General features: G+C 40.5%; 1 protein-coding gene across 1 annotated transcript in view; it reads right to left on the bottom strand.

Moving 5' to 3' along the window:
* The window catches only part of LOC109290674 (sorting nexin-29-like), a 438,962-nt gene that overhangs the window by 266,489 nt on the left and 148,712 nt on the right, over positions 1-23,761 (bottom strand). Inside the window, exons 4-5 of the mRNA XM_019507381.1 lie at positions 16,382-16,498; positions 2,738-2,793 (exon numbers count right to left, since the gene is read on the bottom strand). Of these exons, the coding sequence (XP_019362926.1) occupies positions 2,738-2,793; positions 16,382-16,498 (173 nt within the window). The remainder of the gene's footprint in view (positions 1-2,737; positions 2,794-16,381; positions 16,499-23,761) is intronic.

Here is a 23,761-nt window from a genome sequence, read left to right as displayed (position 1 = left end):
GCCTCCCCCAGGGGTGCATGCTGCACTGGGGAGCCTCCCACCCTTCTCACCCTCCCTCCACACCTCCTGAATGAGCTGCCTGTGGCTCCATCCTGCATGCTGTCCCACCCCAGCTGGGCAGCACCTGCCCCTGGCCAAACCCCACTCCCTTCCTCACTGCGGGGGCCTCAATCTGCTCCCCCCACACACCCCTTCACCCCCACAGATTTACCGGCTCGACACTGCTCTCCAAGCTGCCTGGCTGCATTCCTGTCCACATGAATGCTGTGGCTGCACGCATGCACATGGCATTTATCAGTGATATTATCAGCTGCACCCACCAAAAAAAGCCAATTCCAATAATGTCAATTTTCCTTTTATCAGTGCCTATCCAATATGGACCGATATACTGGTACACCTCACAGGTAATAATTATGGTATACTGATGAACTCCTGAAGGTTCCTCAATTATTATACTGCTGCTGTTCTATAGACAAATTAAGAAACCTTGCTAATAACAATAAAAAAAAAAAAAATTAAGCCAAGGAACTGGAAGTATATTAATGACTTCCTCAATAGCCAGATAACCCAAAACATTTGATTTTGGGGGTCTTGTATGTTTAACTGTTGGTATAGATTGGGTTACTTAAATGTCATTTATTGCATTAGTGTAACATTAATATTCCTCCAAAAATTAATTACAAAATGTTTCAAATTCTGTATTTTCAGAAAGCAGTAGAATTTAAACTATGGGGGGTTTAAGCCTCCATAAGTAACAGTATCATATTAGTTCCAACTTTTTAAAATGCTGTAGCAGGGCACTAAGGTGTGCCTGCTCCTTCAAGAGCAGAGGCAGCTTAGCTAGGGAGCCCTGAGAGCTAGGCAGGGTTCCACAACTGCAGGTTGCCATGGCAGCAGGCTAATCAGGGTATTAGCTGGCACCTGCACCCGGTCAGGCGACTGGAAGGAAACAGGGCCCTGGGCATATATAATTCCCAGGGCTGGGACTAGCAGGGTGTTAGTTTTCTGTCAGCAGCCATGGGGAGGGAGCTGTTGCAGAAATGCTACTTGGAGATGCTTGGTTGCCTATTCTGCTGCTGGTAAGACTACTGGGCTCTAGGAGCTCTTAAAGTATCTGGGGCTAGGAGGCACACATGGTTGAGGGAGAAGTTCGTCTTCTTAAAGGGGCAGAGTGTGATCTCCAATGTTACTGTTGTTGTTATGATATAGCCCAGGGGCTTGTATTTTTTATTTGAATCTGGTGGACCACAATGAGGCTATCTGAGGAGAAGAAGGCCTCATTAGGTTTGCAAGGAGCCTGGCGCCAGTGAGGGCACAGCAACAGGGTTGCAGGGTGTCCAGTGCCAGTGAGGGCACTGCTACAGGGGGTGGAGAGATCCTGGCACCACAGGGCACCAAGGGCTCAGTGACAATACAGGGCTGAGCTAGACTGCAGCCTTATCAAGAGACAATGGTTATATATAATCAGTGAGGCATGGGGTGTGGTAAAGGGATGGTTTTAGAGCCATGCTTCTAGCCCATAAGGCTTAGGGTGTCTCGAGAAGCACTGACTTTGAGTGACACCCGGCAAGGGATCCAAGATCAGCAGGATCTAGTGGGGTTCAGCAGGACCATAACCACACAAACTCTGGGCAGCCTCCCAACTTCTTATTTCAACAACAAGATGTGGCAGGAGAGATTTAAAAGGTGCCCGCAGGATGGAGCAGGCATGGTCACAGAGCCCCAAGATCATCACAGCTATCACTAGGGACCCCACGCCATGACAGTTAGTCATAGGAATTCCAGAAAAAAGGAAAAATACTGCAAACAACATGGTAACACAACTCCGGTAACAGTGCCAGATTGTAAGCGCAACTGTATTCACACTACACTTAATGTAGATTGTTGTGTAAAAAGGACCAGTCTTTTGTGTTACACTAATGTCCATTTTCTTCAGGGGGATGATATTTTTAAAAGAATATTACCAAAGAGGAGGAAAACAAAAATTACTTTTTAATTATATCATTAACCCTTATCAGTAGATACCTACTGAATTCACAGAAGAAGTAGAGTGCGTGGTGGCTCCTTTGAGCTTGCATCTTTCACCATGTACACCTCGCCCCTTGCCCCACCAATTCACTGCTTAGTGAAGGACCCTGCTACTCCCTCCTGATCAGCAGGGAAGCTAAAACTATGGTTTTAAACATGGCCCTGTTTTTGCCTCCCTGTCAGCAAACTGCAGGGCCATCCAGGGCCCCTCAGCCAATCAGTGGCAGAAGGCAAAAACAGAGCCATATTTAAAACTGCAGTTTTTGCCTCCCTGCTGGTCAGGAGTGAGCCACAAGCAGAGTCCTCCATCATTCAGCAGAGCTGGGGGTATGGGGTAACCTGCAAGATTGAAGTGTAGTGCACGGTGGCTCCTTTAACCATGAATTCAGTAGGTCTCTACCTATTAGCCTTCTAATGGGGATTTTTGTCAGCTACAGTTTCTAACAGACAATTGGACTAAAAAATATATTTCAAGAATAAAATAAGCTCCCAAAGTATCCTTAGTTCAAGCATTAATCTGAATCTCTTCAAACCCAAGATTACCTCAAAACAAGACAAAGCTTCTGAAGCTACTTTCATTATTTCCAATTATGAACTACACAACTGATGATTCACTTATTGGAGATGATATAAGAACGGTGAACGAGAGGATTTTATTGGTTGTCCAAAAGACAAAATTTTGCATAATCACCATTTACTACAAACTTACATTTCGAAATCTGACAAACTCTGGTCTTCAGATGTTTGACTCAAATCTCCAGGGACCTGCCATAACAAAAAGAAAAACAACCACAGTTACTATGCTTTCTATAAGTGAGGTTAGATACTATATGGAAATTACTACATTTAGTTTTTAGCATGCAACTGAAAAGCTGTTATTGTAAAACAATAAAAGAAAAAAAAAAGACGGTATTAAGGTAACATAATGCAAACATTCCTTCATTGTGCATCTGCAGTTTCATCAAACCAACTGCTAATTCCATTTTGTACAAGTACACAACTGTTGAGACAAAGAATTAACTAAAATCCCAGACCAAAGGAAAAACATGACCTCAAACAAAGTGCAAAGTATATGTCAACACCTGTTAGAAGAGATGAAGGATTAAAACCTGGTGAATGTCTTTGTTATACCAAAAAGAAGTCCTTTTCAATACAAAAAGAACACATGATCATTTCCTTCTATCTTAGCTCTTACAAAAAATTAATGTGTGTGTGCAGCTCTCTTTTGGGAGAGGGTGAGATTTAAGGAGAGAACCACAGAATTTGTATTTACTGAACAAGCGATACTTGTGAGATAAGAGAAATGAAAGAAACATTTAGAGTTGAATCACTGACGGACCAAATAGGATTTTTCTACTTCATTGTGAAATCAGTTGAACTTGCTGTTCCTCAGCCTTATGTACGGTGCAGAATCATAATCCGGTGGAATGGGTAGTTTCTGTTGAAGAAGGGGGATGCAAGATGCTGAGATTTCAGCACACAATGTCTGTACCTACCATACATGAGATAAGTACGACTATACAGGGCAAAACTCTTCTGCCCCCCTCTCCCTGCCACCAACACCATACTACACCAATTGCATACTACTGCTAGCAGCTACTCTGTGGCATATCCAAGGGTTTCAATCTTGCTGAGGACTGTTGTGGATGTCAATGTACCTGCACGACTAAATTCTGATTTTTTTCAGTTTGTTTTTTTTACCAAAAATACCTAAAAATTGCATACTTTATATAAGTAAAAACATTTCTGAAGTCGCAGAGTGATTCACTCAAAAAGTAGGAAATTCCTAATTAATGTTACCAGTCAATGTTGATCCAAGCTCCTACTGTGTTTGCATTATGACAGTCTTTAATTATATGATCTCACACTACTTTTCCACAGGATCCCTGCATCATTTGGTAGACAGAATGGAGAATTAATGAGCAAAACAATGTTTATCAAACACCATTCAAACCCTGTTCTGAAGACAGAACAATTTATTTTTTCATGAGCTTTTCTATTATTATTTATATTATCATAGCACTTAGATGCTGTAATCAAGGGACCCCATTGTGCTATGTGCTGTAAAAACAGAAAACAAAAGGATGGCCTCAATGTATCACTCATCCAAAAAAATCTTTAATATGAAAGGATGACTGTTACTTTCTGCAAGCCTGAGTTTCTGTTGCTCTTTTCTTTTGTATTGTCTAGACTGAGTCTATGTTCCTGTTTTAAATGAAGTCAATAGAGGGGCTGTTAACTCAAGTTGACTAACACAGCTGTACTCTAGAAACACTCCAAAAAGTTTGTTTCACCTTATCTTGGGCTTTGGAATAAATTACTGCAGAGTGCCTAGAGAAATATCTATAATGCTGCTCATTAGCTTCAGTTACCTGGCTGTCAGTTAAGCAGTGTTTCAGGCAACGCTTAAATACTACTAATTAAGGACCAGAGTCCATTACTTTAACTCATACTGGGGGCTGAGCACAGTTCCATATGAGTAAGAGTGACAAAATCTAATGCTGAATTCATATGAAACATATGCTGTGATATTTTCCTATCATCCCTGAATGAAATCCTTAATGAATCATTAGGGTTGTACTACCTCATAAATCAGTTGGTTTTGATTTCCTTTTCAGAAATGATTATCACCTTAATAAAATAACTTGAATCCTTCATTTCCATGAAAAGTAACCGCATTTAAGACATGCCATAATTTCTTGCATGCAACATGCCCTGGCATAAGATACATACCTTGTTTCTGAAAGGTAAAATGAAAAGAAAGCTCTTTCTTTGTTATAAGTAACTGAGCCGCATCAGCAAGAGAGCCAAGACTCCTCACTGATCTATTCCCCTGAAGCACATGCAGTTATTTGCACTTTTACCCAGCAGAAGATAAAGCAACAGAAACTGCCACTAATGTACTTCCTTGCTTACAATTCACACCCCAATTTTCAGCAATTGTTTGGTTTTTTTGGGGGGGAAGTATGTTGTATATGAAAAAATACAGTATTTGAACCCTGCAATGCTAGTATGAGCAATGACATGAGACAGTTCAATGACCTTTGTAGTAAAAATACGTCAACAATATCTATTTACTGCAAGATTATAGAAAATCACTTGCAAGAAACCAGTAAATGGGAGCTATTGTTCAGTGTCTTGATGTACAGTCAGAGCAACATGCCATTCCTGGGGTAACTGCACACCAGTCTAGATGCAAAACAATTTGCAAGCTTTTTATATAAGCATGTTATCCCAAGATTTTTCCAAGGCTAAAAATACATTTTGTTTTAACACCAGAATTAAGAATGGCATTAATTGCCTGTCAAATCTGAATATTAAAATATGCTAATATAATCAGAAAATATTATTGGAAATATTCTGTTAATACTTTAAAAAAAATCAAAGTTTGATATGGTCTCAAAAAACAAAAGAGAAATACAAAACAAAACAAAAATCGACAGCATTCCTCCTGCAGCAGGAAGCTTTGCAATTTGCCTCATCTCTAAAGAGAACCAATTTGTCCCAGTCTATCAGTAGGCAGCATTTCAGTATTTACAGATCTAAAAACATGTGGCTGGACAAAAGCTTTTTAATAGCTAGCTATTCAAAACAGTAGCTAAAGTAAACATGGCACTTTTTGTGTCAAGTTTCAAATGATTTTTGTAAAACCATCAATATTTTAGGGTTATCGTGGAATCATTAAATTTGGGGTTGGAAGGGACCTCAGGAGGTCATCCAGTCCAACCCCCTGCTCAAAGCAGGACCATCCCCAACTAGATCATCCCAGCCACGGTTTTGTCTAGCCGGGTCTTAAAAACCTCTAAGGATGGAGATTGTATCACCTGTCTGCATAACCTGTTCCAGTGCTTTATTACCTCCTTACCTCCTAGTGAGGTTTTTCCTAATATCTAAACAAAACTTCCCTTGCTGCAACTTGAGATCATTGCTCCTGGTTCTGTCATCTATCACCACTGAGAACAAGTCTAGCTCTATCCTCTTTTGAACCATCTCTCAGGTAGTTGAAGCCTGCTATTAAAGCACATCTCAGTTTTCTTTTCTCCAAACTAAATAAGCCCAGTTCCCTCAGCCTCTCCTCAGAAGTTAGGTGCCTCAGCCCCCAAACCATTTGTGTTGCCCTCTATTGGACTTTCTCCGATTTATCTACATACTTTCTGTAGCTGGGGACCCAAAACTGGACACAGTACTCCAGATATGGCTTCACCAGTGCTAAAGAAAGGGGAAGAATCACTTCCCTTGATATGCTGGCAACACTTTTACTAATGCAGCCCAGAATGCTGTTAGCCATCTTGGCAACAAAGACACACTGCTGGTTCATAATCAACTTATTGTCCACTATAACCCCTCAGGTCCTTTTCTGCAGAGCTGCTGCATAGCCAGTCAGTCCCCAGACTGTAGGGGCATATGGGATTGTTCCATCCTCAGTGCAGGATTTTGCACTTGTCTTTCTTGAGCCTCGTGAGATTTCTTTTGATCTAATTTATCTAGGTCCCCCTGAATTCTAGCCCTACCCTCCAGTGTATCTGCTACTCCCCCCAGCTTGACATCATCTGCAAACTTGCTGAGGGTGCACTCCATCCCATCTTCCACATCGTTAATGGAGATATTGAACAAAACTGGTCCCAGGACCAACCCTTGGGGCACTCCACTTGAGACTGGCTGCCAACTAGACACTGAGCCATTGACTACTACCCTCTGAACCTGATGATCCAGCCAGTTTCCTATCCACCTTACATATACCCACCATATCCAAGGCCTTGCTAAAGTCTAGGTATATCACATCCACCATTCTTCCTGTATCCACAGAACCGGACACCTCATCACAAGAGGCAATTAGGTTGGTCAGGCATGACTTGCCCTTGGTGAATCCATGCTGACTGCCCTAATCACCTTTTCCTCCACGTGCTTAGAAATTGATTTCTTGAGGACCTGCTCCATGATTTTTCCAATTACTGAGGTGAGACTAATTCCTTGGATACTCCTTCTTCTCACTCTTAAAGACAGGCACTATATTTGCCCTGTTCCAGTCATCCAGGGCCTCTCCTGATTGCCATGAGTTTTCAAAGTTGATGGCCATTGGCTCTGCAATTACATCAGCCAACTCCCTCAGCACCCTCGGGTGAAACCCATCCAGGCCTATAGACTTGTACATGTCCAGCTTTTCTAAATAGTCCCTAACCTGTTCTTTCATCAGTGTCAACAGCTGACCTCCTCCCCAAACTGTGCTGCCAGATGCAGTAGTCTGGGAGCTGACCTTGCCTGTGAAGACTGAGGTGAAAAAGGCATTGAGCACTTCAGCCTTTTATGCATCATTTGTCACTAGCTTGCTTCCCCGATTCAGTAAGGGACTTGCATTTTCTCTGATCCACCTCTTGTTGCCAACATAATTGCAGAAACCCTTCTTGTTACTCTTCACTTCCCTTGCTAGCTGTAACTCCAGTTGCGCTTTGGCCATTCTGATTTCATTCCTACTTGCCCAAGCAATACTCTTGTACTCCTCCCTAGTTGTTTGTCCAAGTTTCCACTTCTTATAGCTTACTTGCTGTGTTTTAGCTTGCTAAAAAATTCCCTGCTAAGCCAAGCTGGTCTTCTGACATGCCGCTTGTCTTTCTGCACCTCAGGATGATTTGTTTCTGGTACTGAGCTACAGGTAACTTTGCCTTTTTAAAAGTCACTTATATTCTTTATTTATTACTTATCATTTAAACCTTTTAAATAAGTAATATCCATTTTCAGTTTTATATTGCTTAAATAACTATGTAACTTAGCCTTAGGTAAAACTGCATTTTATTTTACCTATGTGTGAAAGCCATCCTGTTACTTTTTGCCTATTGTGTGAATGTGGCGTACATGTGATAAGAGAGTTTAACTGCCAAAAGGTTACAGTAACCTCCCGTTGACACAGCCAGAGATCTGCCTAATTCAACAGCTAAAGATCACAGAATGTAAAGCAAGAACAAATCGCCCAATACCAACAAAAATATTTCATTATCTCAACGCTGCAAAAAAGAAGAAAAACAAGTCCAAAAAAGGAAGGATCGATCCCGCACCAAACATAAGGATAGCTAACACACTGTGACACAGCAAAGATCGTAAACATACATGGAAAACAGCTACCATAAAATATGGGTGAGAATGAAAAGACTTTGGGTGTGTTCTGTACACAATGAAGCATCAGTACACGTCCAATAGAAGCTCCACTCCCTCTTCCTCGTGTCAATTCGGCTGGCTACCACATTGACTCAAGCAATTCAGACTGGTAAGATTTTAGCATGGGCAGAACTCTGGGAATGTGCGTGCGTGTGTGTGTGTGTGTAATGATTTAAGATCTTTATATTTTCAATAAGGAAATCATCTTTTAATCTTTTTGTATTCCCAATAAACATGGCATTTTGCGTTATCCCCTGAAAAAGATCTGGCTTGCTTTTCTAGTACACAATATATGCTTTAAGCATATAATACTGCACCCTCAGTGAGGTTTCTTTAAAGTACAGCCAGCTCCTCCTGTACGTCTTTCCCCACCTCAAACAGGCCTCCCAGGGGATCCTGCCCATGAGTGAGTCAAAGCCTGCTTTTCTGAAGTCTAGGGTCCTTACTCTGCTGCTCTCTTTCCTTCCTTCCTTTTCTCAGGATCTCAAACTCAGACATTTCATGGTCACTGTTGCCCCAGTTGCCATCAACTTCTACATTTGCCAATAGTTCTTCCCTGTTTGTGAGCTGCAGATCAACAATGTCACAGCCCCTAGTTGGCCTCTCCAACACTTGCACCAGGTAGTTGTCCCCAACACTCTCCAAAAAATTTCCAGGATTGTCTATGCACTGCTGTTTTCACCTTCCAGGAAATGTTAGGGTGACTGAAGCGCCTTATGAGAACCAGGGCCTGTAAGCAAAAAAACTTCTACTACTTGCTTGAAGGAAGTCTCATCCACCTCTGCCTCCTGGTCTGGTGGTCTGTAGAAGACACTCACAATATCATCCTTGGTGCTCTCCCCTCTGAACCAAACCCAGAGACTTTCAACAGGCCTATCTCCAGTTTCATACTGAAGTGCTGAGCAATCGCACAACTCTTTTATGTAAAAAGCAATTCCTTCTCCTCTTCTCCCCTTCCTGTCCTTCCTGAAGAGTTTATAACTATCCATGACAGTGCTCCAGTCGTGCAAGATATCCGAACAAGTCATTGTTATTCCAATCATGTCATAGTTCTGTGAATGTGAAAGGACTTTCAGTTTTTCCTGTTTGTTTCCCAGGATCCATGCATTTGTGTACAGATACCTGAAGTAACTAGTCAATTTCCCTACTTTCTCAGGAAGAATGAGAACACTTTCTCCGCTACCCCTTCCTACTTGGGCTTCTTCCAGGTAACCTACTTCCCCACTTATCTCAGGGTTTTGGTCTCTGTCCCCTGGTGAACCTAGTTTAAAGCCCTCCTCACTAGGTTAGCGAGCCTGTCTGCAAAGATGCTGTTCCCTATCTTTGTCAGGTGGATCCTGTCTCTTCCTAGGAATCCTTCCTCTTGGAACAACATCCCATTGTTCAAGAAGCCAAAGCCCTGCTGACAACACCATCTGCACAGCCATGCAATGATCCGCAGGATGCACACACTCCTGCTCGGGCCCTTCCCCTTGACTGGAAGGACTGAGAACAGCACCTGAGCCCCCTGTCCCCTTCTGCCTTCTTCCCAGAGTCCTGCAGTCAATTTTGATCTGCTCAGGGTCTCCCCTGGCAGTATAATTGGTGCCCACATGGATGAGCAGCACAGGGTAGCAGTCAGATGGCCGGCTGAGTCTCAGTAATCCTTCCATAACATCTCAGAAGGATTGCCCCATTGATATTCAGTGCCCCTCCCAAAGCTCTTTAAATGTTTTTCAAAAACATTTGATGCTTAAACCGCTTTTTAACATATATTTTTAAATTCATTCTCTGAGCTGGAAACAGTAGCATTTGATGTTTTAATTGCTTCAAAGATTAAATATATATTTATGTTTATTTTATAAAATGCAACATTGAAAATATATGACAACACTCATGCTTTTAAAATTGCTATTATTTAACTTTTATTGTGGAATCTTCTCCTATATTGTATTCATGCACCATTAAGTAACTGATGAGGACTCTTTAAGAGAAGCACACAAAAAGACACTAAGATACTACTACTAAGTAACTCTGTGCATCTCCTGGAATGAGCTACTGAGTGTATACTGTGTATGAAAAACCTGTTAAAACAAACCTGCATGTTAACTCTGTTTTCTGTGGGTTTCCATTGCTCTGAAAAGTGTAAGTCAAGACAAATCAACTAAACAACCCAAAGTGAAGACCCAAAATGTGACAGAAGACTTGCTGCTTCTCCCATTTACTTTACTACACAAGGGGTGGAATAACATCCTGGGCTCAAAATTCCCTATATGGGTAGGCACTGGAAATTCAAATTTCCTTTCATACTGTCTGCCTATATGTTTTTATCATTAAAGATATTCTTCTACTGCCTCCTCTGCAGAAACTTCCAACAAGTACAACTATTACAACAATGCCTCTTATGTCGATATCTGCCCAATATGAACACTGGCAATTACATGATAAAAATACTGAGCAGTTCTACACTGTGCAGGAATCAAAGCTGATGAACTAAAAATAAAGGTTCTTATAGCTTCATTTATCTCTTGGGCTCTATAGATTTGCCCTGGCATTTCCAACGGAACAGAGAGACCAATCAAATCCTCTCTGTTGTACCAGAGGTTTGCAAAGACCAGCTCCAAAAGAAGACAGATGTATTGAACTGTGCTAATAGGGTACAGGAGGATAATAAAATAATAGACGTAACCCAAAAGAATAATCACAAAAATAAGGAGTTTTACCCTGCTGATTTCTCGAAAGTGACAAAGAATTTGCTGCAATTCTGCCTATCACATGCTGATCAGGTGAATGTGCATGTCAATCACCCATGATTTTCCAGCGTTATTCTGCATTGTCAATGCAAATCTTCAGAAAAATATGGCCATAGATGCATAATCTATACTAAGTATAGAATTCCTTTCACAGCATTTAAGAACCTCAAAGAAACGGAGGGAAAATCCATGCGAAATGTTGGTTGGTACAAGAAAGGAGTGAGAGGAAAAGATTTACATTAAGAAACCTGAAAATTACTGCAGTCTACCCTATGGTTCCACACCACAATCTCAAAAAGTGCCTACATCAGATCCTCAATAAAGCAAAGTAACAATCAGTTTTCCAAGGAAAACCTATTGTATATACTTTCCTACATCTGAAGTTGCAGACAGCTGCTTTTTCTAGATAGTAAGTTTTTAATATCTCCTTTGCAACATGCCATAGGCAATATTTCCAATGTGTACGCATGATTCCTTCATCATTTGGTACCAGCATCTCTGAAAGTAATTCCTTGTAGTAAACTAGCTGAGTCAATAAGATTCAATAAGAATTTTTTTTACTCAGAAAAAACTTAGGAAATCAATTTGCTTCGTTCAAACTTTTCAAACAGCTAACTAAGTTCTGGTCATTAAAAACCCACATATACACAAATGGGAAACAATCTTATTTCAGTAATAATTAAATGTGCAATGTAATTTTTTCCTCCATATACTTCTTTAAATGTGTTAACTTACTATCAGTGTCAATGCTATATTATTTTCAGTTGAACTGAATGACTCAAGTCAATTAAAATGTACCTGCCAGTTTTTATCATTAATCAAAACAGATGCTTCTCTAATAGAATAGTTTTATTAAACTAGGCCAGGGGTTACCAAGATACAGTCATGTCATATGGTCCACAGGGCTCTCAACTGGTCCAGAAATTTGGCAGAGTGGCAAGCAGGGACAGTGTTAATTGCCATGGCTCTTGCAATTAATAGCAATTAACAATAACGCTTGTGCTCACACCACATTTCCAGATCTGTGAAGAGCCCATCAGGCTTGCTCCAGAGCATGGAGCTGCATCATTTAGTCAGCTGGGAAGGAAATTTGATAGTGGAAGGAGTGGCAGCTACCACAGTTTCAGGAGCTGCTACAATTAAAGCTGCGGAATTCCAGCCCTGAGGCCCAGGTGCCATTCCCATGGTCTGGACCTGCACTGTGGATCCATCCCATGGAGCCAAATGAATCAGACACAACTGAACTAGGCAGTTCAGGCTCTGCTAAGAGTTAGAATTCAGGTCATCCATTTAAATTTAGAGTCCAGATGGCTGTAAAATGGAGAAAACAGGAATAATAATTTAGACCTTAACAAGTTCTTCCCAAAAAATTAAAGTATTCAAGGTATCTGAATACTACAAATAGAAAAGTAGTAATCATCTTAAACTGAAATATAACACAGATAAAGGCAGAAACATTTTAAAGCAAAATAATAAGCTAATTCGGGTTAAAAAACAAAAAATTACAGAACAGGTAGGAAGCGTGTTTACTGGTCACTGCAAAAGATGAGTACTTTTATTCCACACTTTGACTGTGATCCTGAGCAAGCTACTTAACATTCCCCTATATATTTACCTGCATTTTACATTGTAAAAGTGTGGTTAACACCACCTACTTCACAGCAAAATAGCACTTCTTATCAATATAGAATTGAGTCACTCAAGTGGAAGTGCAACTGCAAATTCTTTGCTTTTCAGAGAGCTGCCCTCTGAGCAAAAGTAGCTGTTGCATTATTCTAGTCCAAGAAACGTTTGATCTGCTCTGTCCTCAGATCTATACCAAAGTTTTCACCACCCATTTTCACTCCATATGGAAGAATTTAAAAGGCTTCCTCATCTTAATTGTGTTGGGGGAAAAAGAAAGAAGAAAAACTACTGACTAAAAAAAGGGAAGGAAAGTGAATTTTATACAATCAAGGTAAAGAAAAAGAAAACAACTCTCTTCTACAAGTAACTATGCTATCCAGCAGTTTCAAGATATATCTGGCAACTTGTAGTATCCATAGAGAGGATTCTGCTAATTTTAAATGGAGTTTTTATGATAGGAGGGACAGGTGGGACAAGCCTGAAAAGGAACCAAAAAGCTATTCACATAAGACCATTCTTCATCCTGTTATGAAAGAATATGATGTTTTATAAAACTTTATAACAGATTGTCTGGAGTGGCTTATCACCCAACTGGACAAATAGCAGCAAATTTGACGTCATGGTTTATTATGGATTAACACTAATTTAACCAACAATGGCATTGGCCTAACATTTCTTCCTCAAATAAGCTGCAACTGATCTGTCAAAAAGTTACTACAGTCTTCAAAATGACAGTCTGGGGGAAAAAATTAGGCATTTTAAAATATTCAACTAATGATGCAACCTGACTTGTCCAGTTAAGTTAAATTTCAAAGTAAATATCTAAAACTTAATCTTAAAATCCGTTTTGTGTGAAACGTTGAGATTGTCAGGTATAAAAGGTGCTAGATTTTAAAATACTCCACTGCACTCTGTTTTGTATTAAAGGAATGATTCTTTGTTCGTTAAGGTATTAGTTTTATTCTGAAGGTTGATTCAGTGTTTAATAAAATATTGTAAATGATTAATATTTCATTTCAATTGATCCAAAGGTCTGGAATAAGGCATGAAAATATGAAAAATAAGGATAAAGTTTCTAACCAATTTAAGCTTAAATCCCTGCAGCTGTCTTAGCCCAATAATGTTGATTTTTAAGGAGGAGTTGTTTTGTTTTTTTTTAAGATGAGAAGTCTTATAGATCTCATCCTACTTACTCTTCGACAATACTCGTATTGCCTTCACTGAGATAGTTAGATGAAATGAACAGTACTTGAACACTGCATGACTGCTTTCAGTTCAAACAAATGATGAAAAAAGAAAGGTGCGCGTTTCCTTTTATAAAATTTTGGAAGCCTCCAGACAGGTAAGTAAGCTCCAAAAATCTGAAGCCCTAAAATTAAAATAGGGATGTGCCACAGAAAGGATAAGATATTGCCAGCTGAATTCACCAAATTTCCAAATATTAAATCACAGCAACATTTTAAAAAGTATCTCTCTTCTTGCTCCCTTGTTCAGCCAACACAAACCTCAGATTAATCTTCTTTTTCAAATGTGAAAGTCTAAGGAAAAGCAATAGCTGAAGGAAAACCTAAGTAGCAGGAATTTAACAAGGGCAGTTCAATTTCTTCAAATCCTAGAAGCACCAAACATCAAAGTAAAAGAAGCAAATGTCTGAAAGCAGTTTTGGCAGCATCTCTACAACAAAGTATCAGCAGCTTACAACATCTCAAAACTCTTGCTCAGCTCAGCAGCAAGAGTCTCCTCCCCAATTTCATTTGTTAAACTGTTTTGAAAGAAATAACTCCCACTCAGCTGTTTATTCATCCACAGATATCAGCAGTGTAATTTGTCTCTCTGGAAGGTATCCTTGTAACAGCATTCATGATACTAAGAAATATTTAAAAGTCTCAAACACCCAGAAAACCTCAAGCTCTGTATTTCTACCCCTCATTATGCAGAAGAGCCAAAATACCTGTATATAGGTTTCCAAGTTCTTTCCTGCAAAGCTACTCTATTTTTTCTCTCTATAAAAGATTTGCTTGCATAAGAGGAAGTAAGGGTCCTCCTTCTTTAGTTCGAGAAGTTCAATTTTCCATATCAGTCATTCCAAAAAAAATGAGTAACAGTATAACAAATGTATCAGCAAAATTTGGCCTGACCCCTCTCATTTCTGCAACATACAATGCACAAATACAACATACATAGATTATTGCTCATCATAGCACAATCTAGCCAAGCTACCCTCCTTAAAGAATGGGATCCGATAAAGTACAATAAAGTCTGATTTTTTTCTGCCTTCATGAAAAAACTGTTTCCCACTCAGACTGCAAGTCTGAAACTGAAAGCCTCGCTTCAAAAAGACAAAACTTTGGAATAAACCTGCTACTAAAAAGGCCTAGAAAAGTAGTAGATAGTGTTGACTGAGGCAGCACAGAAAGACCAGAGTCATGGAAATGGGATATATGATGGCAAGTATGAAGTAAGAAGAGATCAGTAAGAATACTCTCTAATCTGGGACTGCATATATAGCCACATGATGGGAGCAGAGAATTCACTCAAAGGAACGTAGAACCCTAGCATGTAGGAGGGGGTAAAACTGAGAGTCTAAGTAGGGGGAAGTGTGACATACAGCTCAGTAGTTGACGGTAAAGCCATTTAAGACACTGCCAAAAAAGCCCACACCCTTTATGCTCCAAGGGGCCTCAAAAAAAACTCTGTAGTCTTCTTAACTGATATGACACCCTCTTTTAGGATAATGGCATAAACACATTCCATATATAAAAATGCCATGCATAAAGAAATCCTAGAAAGAAGTTATCAAGTTTCCTACACACTGCATTAACCTGATTTCTAGTTTCCTTTCTGGTCCTTGCGATTTTGAGAAATTCATACTAGCCTCTAACACAGTAATATCTTTTATTTCAATGTCCTATCATATAATCCAATTATTTTTATTTATCACTCCATGTCTGAAATAGCTTTTCCTTTATATTCTTTCTAGAATTCCTTAGCTTACCATTGAAAAATTAACTCCCTTGAGGAACATTACAAAGTATTTTCAGAATATTTTTAATATAGATCTCTAAACATTTGCCAAGAACATATACACATCTTGCTGTTGGAAAACTTTCCAATCACATTCATTAAAAAGATAGCATTCTACTTGCTTCTGGGTCATGCATGTGACAAACCAGGATAACGCTTGACCTGTGGTGTTAGTGATGACAGCACTGTGCTGGGAAGTTAGAAAGATACAAGTTCAAACCCCTTCTGAGCAATGGCACCTGGAACCTGAGTCTCCAGCTTCCCAGCTGAGTTCAGTTACTAGAGAGAGCCCTCTTCCTCCTCCTGAGTCTAACCTACTTTTGGGCTGTCTACATTTTAGGCACCAATTTTAGTCTGCATCACCAATGGGTACATGCACACAGGCAACCAGTGCATAATCTACTGAACATGCTTATTCTACATGCATAATGCATGTGTTCATACACTCATCCCCACTGCTGGAAAACAGAACCCTACCCGCATGTAAATACCAAAAATGCTATGTCAATGATTAAAAAACCACCACTGAGACAACCCAAGAAAAGAGAATTCCACCCTATATTTTCAATATAAAAATCTCAATAGAAAAAACTATTTTTAAAAGTGTATGAGGTATCAGGTCAAATGCTAATGTCATTCTGTCAGTTTTTTCAATTTGTTGCAACTAACAGCAAAGAATCAAACATGTTATAAAACATCAAAGTTCAGTAATTCTTGACACGTGTATTTTAACCCTTAAAACCCTTAAAACACTTAAACGTACTACTTTAAATTCGCTTATTTTCAGAATCAGCCAATGGTGAAGTTATATAAACACTTACCGGCCCTCTCAAATCAATGAGTTCCTGTCTCATTTGGGACACAAGAGCTTCTTTAGCCATCAGAGCACGGTGAAGTCTCTCATTGAATTCTATAAGCTCCCCATGCATTTCTGCCACCTGAAAGACATAGAACCAAAATTTCAGGTGAAGAGAACAGAATTTCCAAGGTGAAGATACTTCACTCTGAACTGAAAAAGATCAGCAATATAGTTAATGTCCATGGTATTATAAAGTAAAAAATATGAGAGATTTGCATGTTTCCCGGACCATCATGGTTGCATCACTCCAACACTACCAAAGTAAAGAACACATACTTTCCAGTTAATGAACAGTATTGTCAATGCAATAGTTTGGATAGTGATATTGCACTGTTACAATGAATACACTTAATTTGACTCATGCTATATTGCTTTCCCAACAGAAGAGCACTCAGAAGTAATGGACTAACAACACTATTTGAATTAAGAATGGTGCAGACAGGTAACCTACATACAGCTCTGCCAATAGTACACCACATCAGACTTCTCTCCCCCAGTGGAACCCTCATTTGATATCCTCATTAACAAAACCCTTTTGGAGAATACATGCCAAAAAATCATTCAGATAGCTGAAATAATTTGGACGAAGGACTCCACAACATCTTGGGGAGAATTATACCCACTAACACACAAAGCAAAATAAATCATACCAAGCTTAACAGTCATATATATAATGCAGAAATACCTAAGAGAAAATAGCTTGTTATAGAATACTAACTGTTACAAATTAGAAAATAAACTGCTGTCCAGTTAATAGAGCATTTCCTTAATGGAAGAGGGATTGTATCTTGCTCTCATATCATAGTTCAGCAAAAACTGTTAAAGCATCCCAAATTATGTATTGTTCAAATTCTAGAATTTTACACCTACCAAGTTATTTTGATACATAATTTTAAAAGCTATTTTTAAGTCAGAACTTTGTAGAGGTCTACACTAGGGATCAGCAAGCTACAGCTCCCAGGCAGGTTCTGGCTGGCAAAGAGGCTGGATTCAGCCCCAGAGGCTGCATCCACACGTGGTATGGACATTTGGTTCCTTGAGGACAACTAGCAGCGGCACACCTTGCACTGCTGCTAATTGTCCCTGGGGAACACCTGTGCCACACATGCTCTGGTGCACAGCAAGTTACCCTGGGAAGGTAGGCACTGGGCTGGCCCCTGCAGCCTCACCTGGGCTCCTGGAGCTGCAGCAGCAGCGATTCTGCCATGCAGAGCCTGGCCGGCAGCTGCAACACAGGTCCAGGTAGCTCGGCTCTGCTTTCGAGTGGCAAGCACTGTCCCCCACGTGCACTGCTCTGTTTTTTTTCTCTGCAGGCTTTTCTGACCCCTGCAGAGAAAAACTGAACACATGCTGCATTACCACATACCACACGGCCATGCTTGTCTGGAAGTGGCCAGAAAGTCTGACCAACTCTGGGGTGGCATTGGTGATAGGGAGGCATGGGTGGGTGTGGCAAGGCACTGTTGGTGCCTGCCACTTCAAGGGCTGGAGCTGACAACAGCCAGGTGCTTGATTGCAAAGACCACTTTGAGATCCAGGCTATATAGGGGAAGTAGCAGTTTGCTGCTGCCCCACCAGGAGAGAGACATCAGCTGGCAGAGCTGAGGCCAAGAACACCGTGCAGGTCTATGGGCTGGGGCTATGGGAATAGAGGAGGCTCATGGTCCTGGGCATGACCTAAAACTGCACCCTGCCAAGGTAGGGAGGCCTGGTGGGGCTGCTGATGGCACAGCAGCCCTATGAAATGCCAGGACCACAAATGTCCCTGGTGAAAGGTGGGTAGGGGGCACCTAATAACCTCCAGCCCCCACACAGTCCTAGTTGGTTGTGAGTGGGATACTCAAACTTATCCTCATCTCTTCTTTATACTTTCCTGCCATGACTGAGATGGAGGGGAAAAAAAGGGCGGTTACTGTTTTACTGTTGTTCCTGGAATGCCACCCTGATGCCAACTGCTCACAGTGTAAGTTTTATTTCCAGCTTCAGTGATAACAACATCCTTGCCAAATACTTCATTGGTGAAGGTGATCAGTATTACAATCAGGAAATACTCCATCTTGGTACTTAATTAGCGGCGAAGAATCCTCATTATCTCATTAGCAGCATACACTCCCCGCGTTCCTCACTCTCCGTGAGTGCACGATCTGGGAAGTAATCTTCTAGCTACTCCCTCTCATAATCTGTTCCCTGCTTCCAGTTTCCACTATCTGCCTGGGCTCTAGCCTTGGGGATAACCCCAATCTCCTCTTTTACTCACTGAGGAGCACGGTCCCATCTTCTTAGGAGTCCCAGCAGATCTGCCACCTGGCGTTTCTGTCTTCTCCCACACTCACCAGCACAGTCAAGTTCACAGGTGAGACAACCCCCTTTGCTGCTGTCCTGCCACGTTCCTCAGGGATTCACTGCCTGGTGTCTCCAGTTTTTTCCTTTTTCCTGTGCTCATCAGGACAGCGGGACTCCCGGGAAGATAATCCTTTCCGCCACTAACTTGCTGCATACTTCAGGGCTCTGCTCATCCCGGACTTCGTCTATATCTGCAGTAAGTCTTCTTCTCTCTCTCTGGGGCTTCGTCACTCCCTGCTTCTTCTGGTGCCCAAAGGCAAAAATCAATGCTCTCCCGCCGTCTTTTATCTCCCGGTTTTCGCGGGCTAATCACGCAAACTTTTCCCGGTTGTGTACTGTCCACCACCTGGCAGAGGTCATCGTCGGGTCAGTCCTGCCTGACTCTAAGTAACAGGACTCCTGCCTGAGTCCCTGTTCCACTGGTGAATGCCCAGATCCGGAAGAGCGTGTGGCCTGTGGGTCAGCTGTTCCAGTCGAGTTGGGAGGGTAAAAATAGCCAAGCACCTTAGACCTGACGCAAGGGACCTTGACTAGCCCGTGCTGGGGCCAGGACCCAGGGAGGAGTCGAAGGGCCAAGGGCCCAATGTGAGGGATGCCCAAAAAGCAACAGGCTCAGGATCCCAACTGGCCTAAGATGGGGCCAGGGCCTAAGGAGGAGCCGAAGGTCCCAGAGAGGGGACCACAGCTAATGGGGTGATGGGTATGGATGAGTTTAGCTGCCTGGGAGTCCATCTGCAAGGACTGGGCCACAGTGCAGGGATGGAACAGAGCTGCAGATATTCCCCTAAACATCGGGGTTCAAAATGGGCAGCCTCTCACCTCATTAACATCTTAATACTATTACATCAAAGCATGGTAGGTAAGTGAGGTGGGCGGCTGGCCCACAGGAGGCAGGCCGGTGCTTGCACCGGGTGTGAAAGCTTGCCCCATCACAGTGAGATTTACAGCCCATGGTAGGGACCAGGTCACAAGCTCTGGCCCATGGAGGCAAATAGGCTTCCACCCCCGCAGTCTACAAAATAATAGGAGACTAAATGTAATTGCATAGCTAAGTACAAAATTGGAATTCTTCTTCTGTTTTGTAGTTATTTACCTTACTTTTTCTCTACCCAGTTTACCATCCTTACCTACTAAACAGTATACTTCACCCAACTCCAGAAAGCAGGAAAACAGCTTTTAAGTCACTTCAGACAAGTTGGAGACTGTAGGGCAGAAGTCCATATATTTTTGCTACACCCTTTGTCCAACTTCAGGGAAAGAGGGGACGGAGGCAGAGTAGAGACTGCATAGGAGCAACCTCCATCACCTTATTCCAGCAAAGTTTTCTCCTGCACAAGCAGATTTTTAGGTGATCAGCTTCAGCCAGAGTCCAGAACAGAGCAGACTGGCCCATACCATTAACATGACCCACACAAAATGAGCAAACTCTCTATAAAGCAATTCTCCATGCATACTATACAAGATGCTTTAATGATATTCTGGGCTCATTTTGTTTTCTGAAATGTCACTTTTGTGAATTTACCTTGAAACTATAAAGCAGGCCCAGTAAATGAACTATACCTTGGTGGTATAAGAACCACTTTACTGTTAGCAGCAAAAGCCAATGTGAATTCTCTCACAGTGTGGTTAGAAATCTTACACAACAGAATCACTTATTTATCCAGACAAATGAAACTAAATAATCTAATAGCAGTACTGCAATATTTTATATCAACTCACAAAGCATTTAGAACTTGTGATATGACTGAGTTATCGCTTCAGTTATGCACGTCTTGAAATAACTTTGCATTAATGAGGTTTGTATATTTAATCTTATATAAATTGTTTGTGTGTGCTGCTACAATTTTAATTTACTGCCTTTGTTTCTGTTCCTGTCTTACTTTTCTGTTTTACTTAATCCCATTAAAGAAGCGCACTTCCAGCCTCACTTGATTTAATAATTAGAGGCTTCCTGATTAATTACTCTATTCTTCCTTCTTTTGATAAGATCAAAACATTAAGATTTCCATACTAACAATTATGGCATTATGTATTCATACCCCAATTGTTCACTCAACATCAGTCTTGATGAAGAAGTTTAATTTGAAACACTTGTTAGTAATTAGTAAGCTTATTTAGTCAAAATAAAAGATATGTAAAAACACATGAATTTCTGCAGTATAACTAACACAGCATGGTTCCTGCTTCTGCACAAAGCATCTTAAAAATTTTGCCCTATCATTGCTCCTCCACCAATTCCAAGCCAGAGTGGTTGGACTGACATTCACCTCTTGCAAAGATGATGAAGAGATTATTTTGTTTTTGAACCACTCCTGCTTTTCAAAACTTTCAGTACTTTGACTATAGAGAATAATCTGTTTAAATTTTCTCAGTATTTTTTGTATTAAAAATTTCTCTGACTCACAAATTTCTCTGACTGGAGATTTCTTTGAAACAGAAGTAAATGATCCAGGAAAATCCAATTAGTTGGAGAAAGCATCACTGCTTTTCCAGAAGGCATATGAAAGGCTTACAGGAAAAGGAGGAGGAAAATCAGACCCATGCATGCATGAAGTTTTCCAAAAGTCTCTTGGAGGTAAATTATTTCAATGAAAATCTGGCTTATGAAAGATATTTTAACACCATTAGCTTGGAGTGAATATTAGTCTTAATACACAATTAAGACAATACAATGTGAATAATGGAGATCTTAAAACAATAGTGGCATTTTAGAAAAGCAGCAACAAACACATGACCCTCTCTATTTTGACATGAAGTTTCAGTAAAAACCACAAAATAAACACGCTTTCATCTTAATACATTAATCAACACAAATGTTATGGAATTGCATTTGGAAACCATAAAACTATGATTTTGTGATATGATCCTTTCCAAAATTTGTACACCAAACTATAATTACCTAAACTATGTTTAAAAAATAAATATTTGCATTCTCTTGTTTGATTAAAGGCAGAAATACTGACAATTTAGTGGCCTGTTTATACTGAGCAGGAAAAACTTGCGAACACACCTTATCTTAAATCAGAGACAACAGCAGAATGCTAAACCTCTCCAATAATCACAGACCATGAAACAAAGAATACGGGCAAGAGCAGAATGGATGGAATCTGAAGGTGAAGAACAGACCATAATCAATATGACTTTTTGCCAGGAGGCATCTCCCTTTTGACTGCAAGTACAAAGTACTCCCCTCTGTTTGGATGGACATTTTTTTTACAGTAGCCTGAAGCATCCTGCTAATGAAGTGGGTACTGAATTGTGAAAAAAGTAATAATAATTAAACGTTAATATCCTTCCCACTAGGAGTACAACAAACATTCTACCATCAGATTGAAGAAATTTTAAGATTTAAAAATGTATTGGATAGAATAGATTCTTAGAAATTAAACAAAACATATAAGAAATAATCCTCTTGAATGCAGTTAACAGTTGTACTTCAACATAATGGCACATTCAAACACCCACTACAGAAATCCGGTTGAACATATATAAGGTAACTAAGTCAAATAAGTCTGTTGACAACATTAGATTAACAGCTGAACAATATGATGGGCACGGATAATATTGGACCAAACGAGAGGAACTAATTCAAAACAAATCAGTGATATAACTTTTTAAAGTGTATGCTGTAACCCATGCAGCCTACCCATGTATTTGATCTATTTCATAAGGTTTCCATTTCCAGCCCAAAAACACAGCTTCTCCTCAAAATTGCATTCTAATACTAAACCTTAATAATGATTTCAGTCTCACTAGGCCGAGTATCTTCTCAAATATATGAAATGTATGCAAGATGGACATGCTGACCAGTTGATGAAGCTACTGGTAAGGTTTTGCATTAGAGTGCTAGTTTGAGGAAGCGCACACATATATTTTTTTGGTATTTATTGTAGGATACGTAAAGCTGGGAAAGGTTTTGCTGTTGGAATTGAGCTGTCAAATTTCTTGTTTTTTTTTTACAGCTTATCACTACTCATCTTTAATGTTACATTCGTACAATTAACCATGTTTAATGACGTCTCTTCCTCCAAAAGAGGCATATATAACTAAGACACTACCACTGACATCATGCATCCCAGATCATTAAGAACAGCTGTCTTTGATTCATTTACAAACCTTTCAAATAGATCCATGTATAAGTTACTGATGAAAGATACCAGATTTCAAGACCTGGCTATAACAAACATACATTACACATGTTGTAATGAGAGTAAATGATAATGGCAAAAACTTATATTAACATGGAAGTATTATATTATGCAGTATTTTTTCTGAATTTAATACTTGTATTGTTCATCAAGAAAAAATGCCATAAAAAGGAATTTTACATTTGGATTGCCTCCCTCTGCAGAGACTCCAAGGATAGAGTTCAGGTCAGGCAAGCAATCTCTACATGAATCTTTCCAGTGTGCACCCCCTTTATGGTTAGTTTTTAGGGAAAATTTTACACACTTTCGCTCACTTTCTCCTCACTAAGTCTCCAAACGTTTAATAGGCTAGGGACAGACATTCAAAAAGCCTGAGCCTGAATTGTTTCACTCTTTGCAGGTTTGTTTAAGCTGTGCAGCTTAAACTGATTAATAACTGGACAGACATGCTCTGTTAAATCAGGAAATGTAGGCACATGCCTGCAGTGGCTTAAACCAGAAGCCAGGGGGCACTAGAGCATGCCTGCCAGCCACTGCCAAAGGGGAGGGAAGAGAGATGCCCTCCAAGGGCATTCCTCCCTGCTGGAGTGGAGAGGGCATAACCAGGCACCAGCAAGGACTAGCATACCAGCCATCAGCTAGGCCTCTCCCGTCTCGTGGCACACTTTGCATTCTTTTGTGAAGCTGTCTGCAACTTCCCTTAACTACATCTCCAGCATGTGTGATGATTGTCAGGTCTTTGCCAACTCTTCCCACCTCTCACTGTGGTCCTGCAGGTCTTAGGTCTGGGCTCACAAGTGCAGATCTTGGATCTTCACACAGAGGACTAGCTTGCCTCTCCCCCCCCCCCC

This window comes from Gavialis gangeticus, unplaced genomic scaffold (assembly GCF_001723915.1).
Source record: "Gavialis gangeticus isolate Ggan-Ray unplaced genomic scaffold, GavGan_comp1, whole genome shotgun sequence".
Taxonomy (NCBI): Eukaryota; Metazoa; Chordata; order Crocodylia; family Gavialidae; genus Gavialis; species Gavialis gangeticus.
The sequence above is the reverse complement of the archived record's forward strand: the minus strand, read 5'-3'. Positions and strand labels throughout refer to the sequence as shown.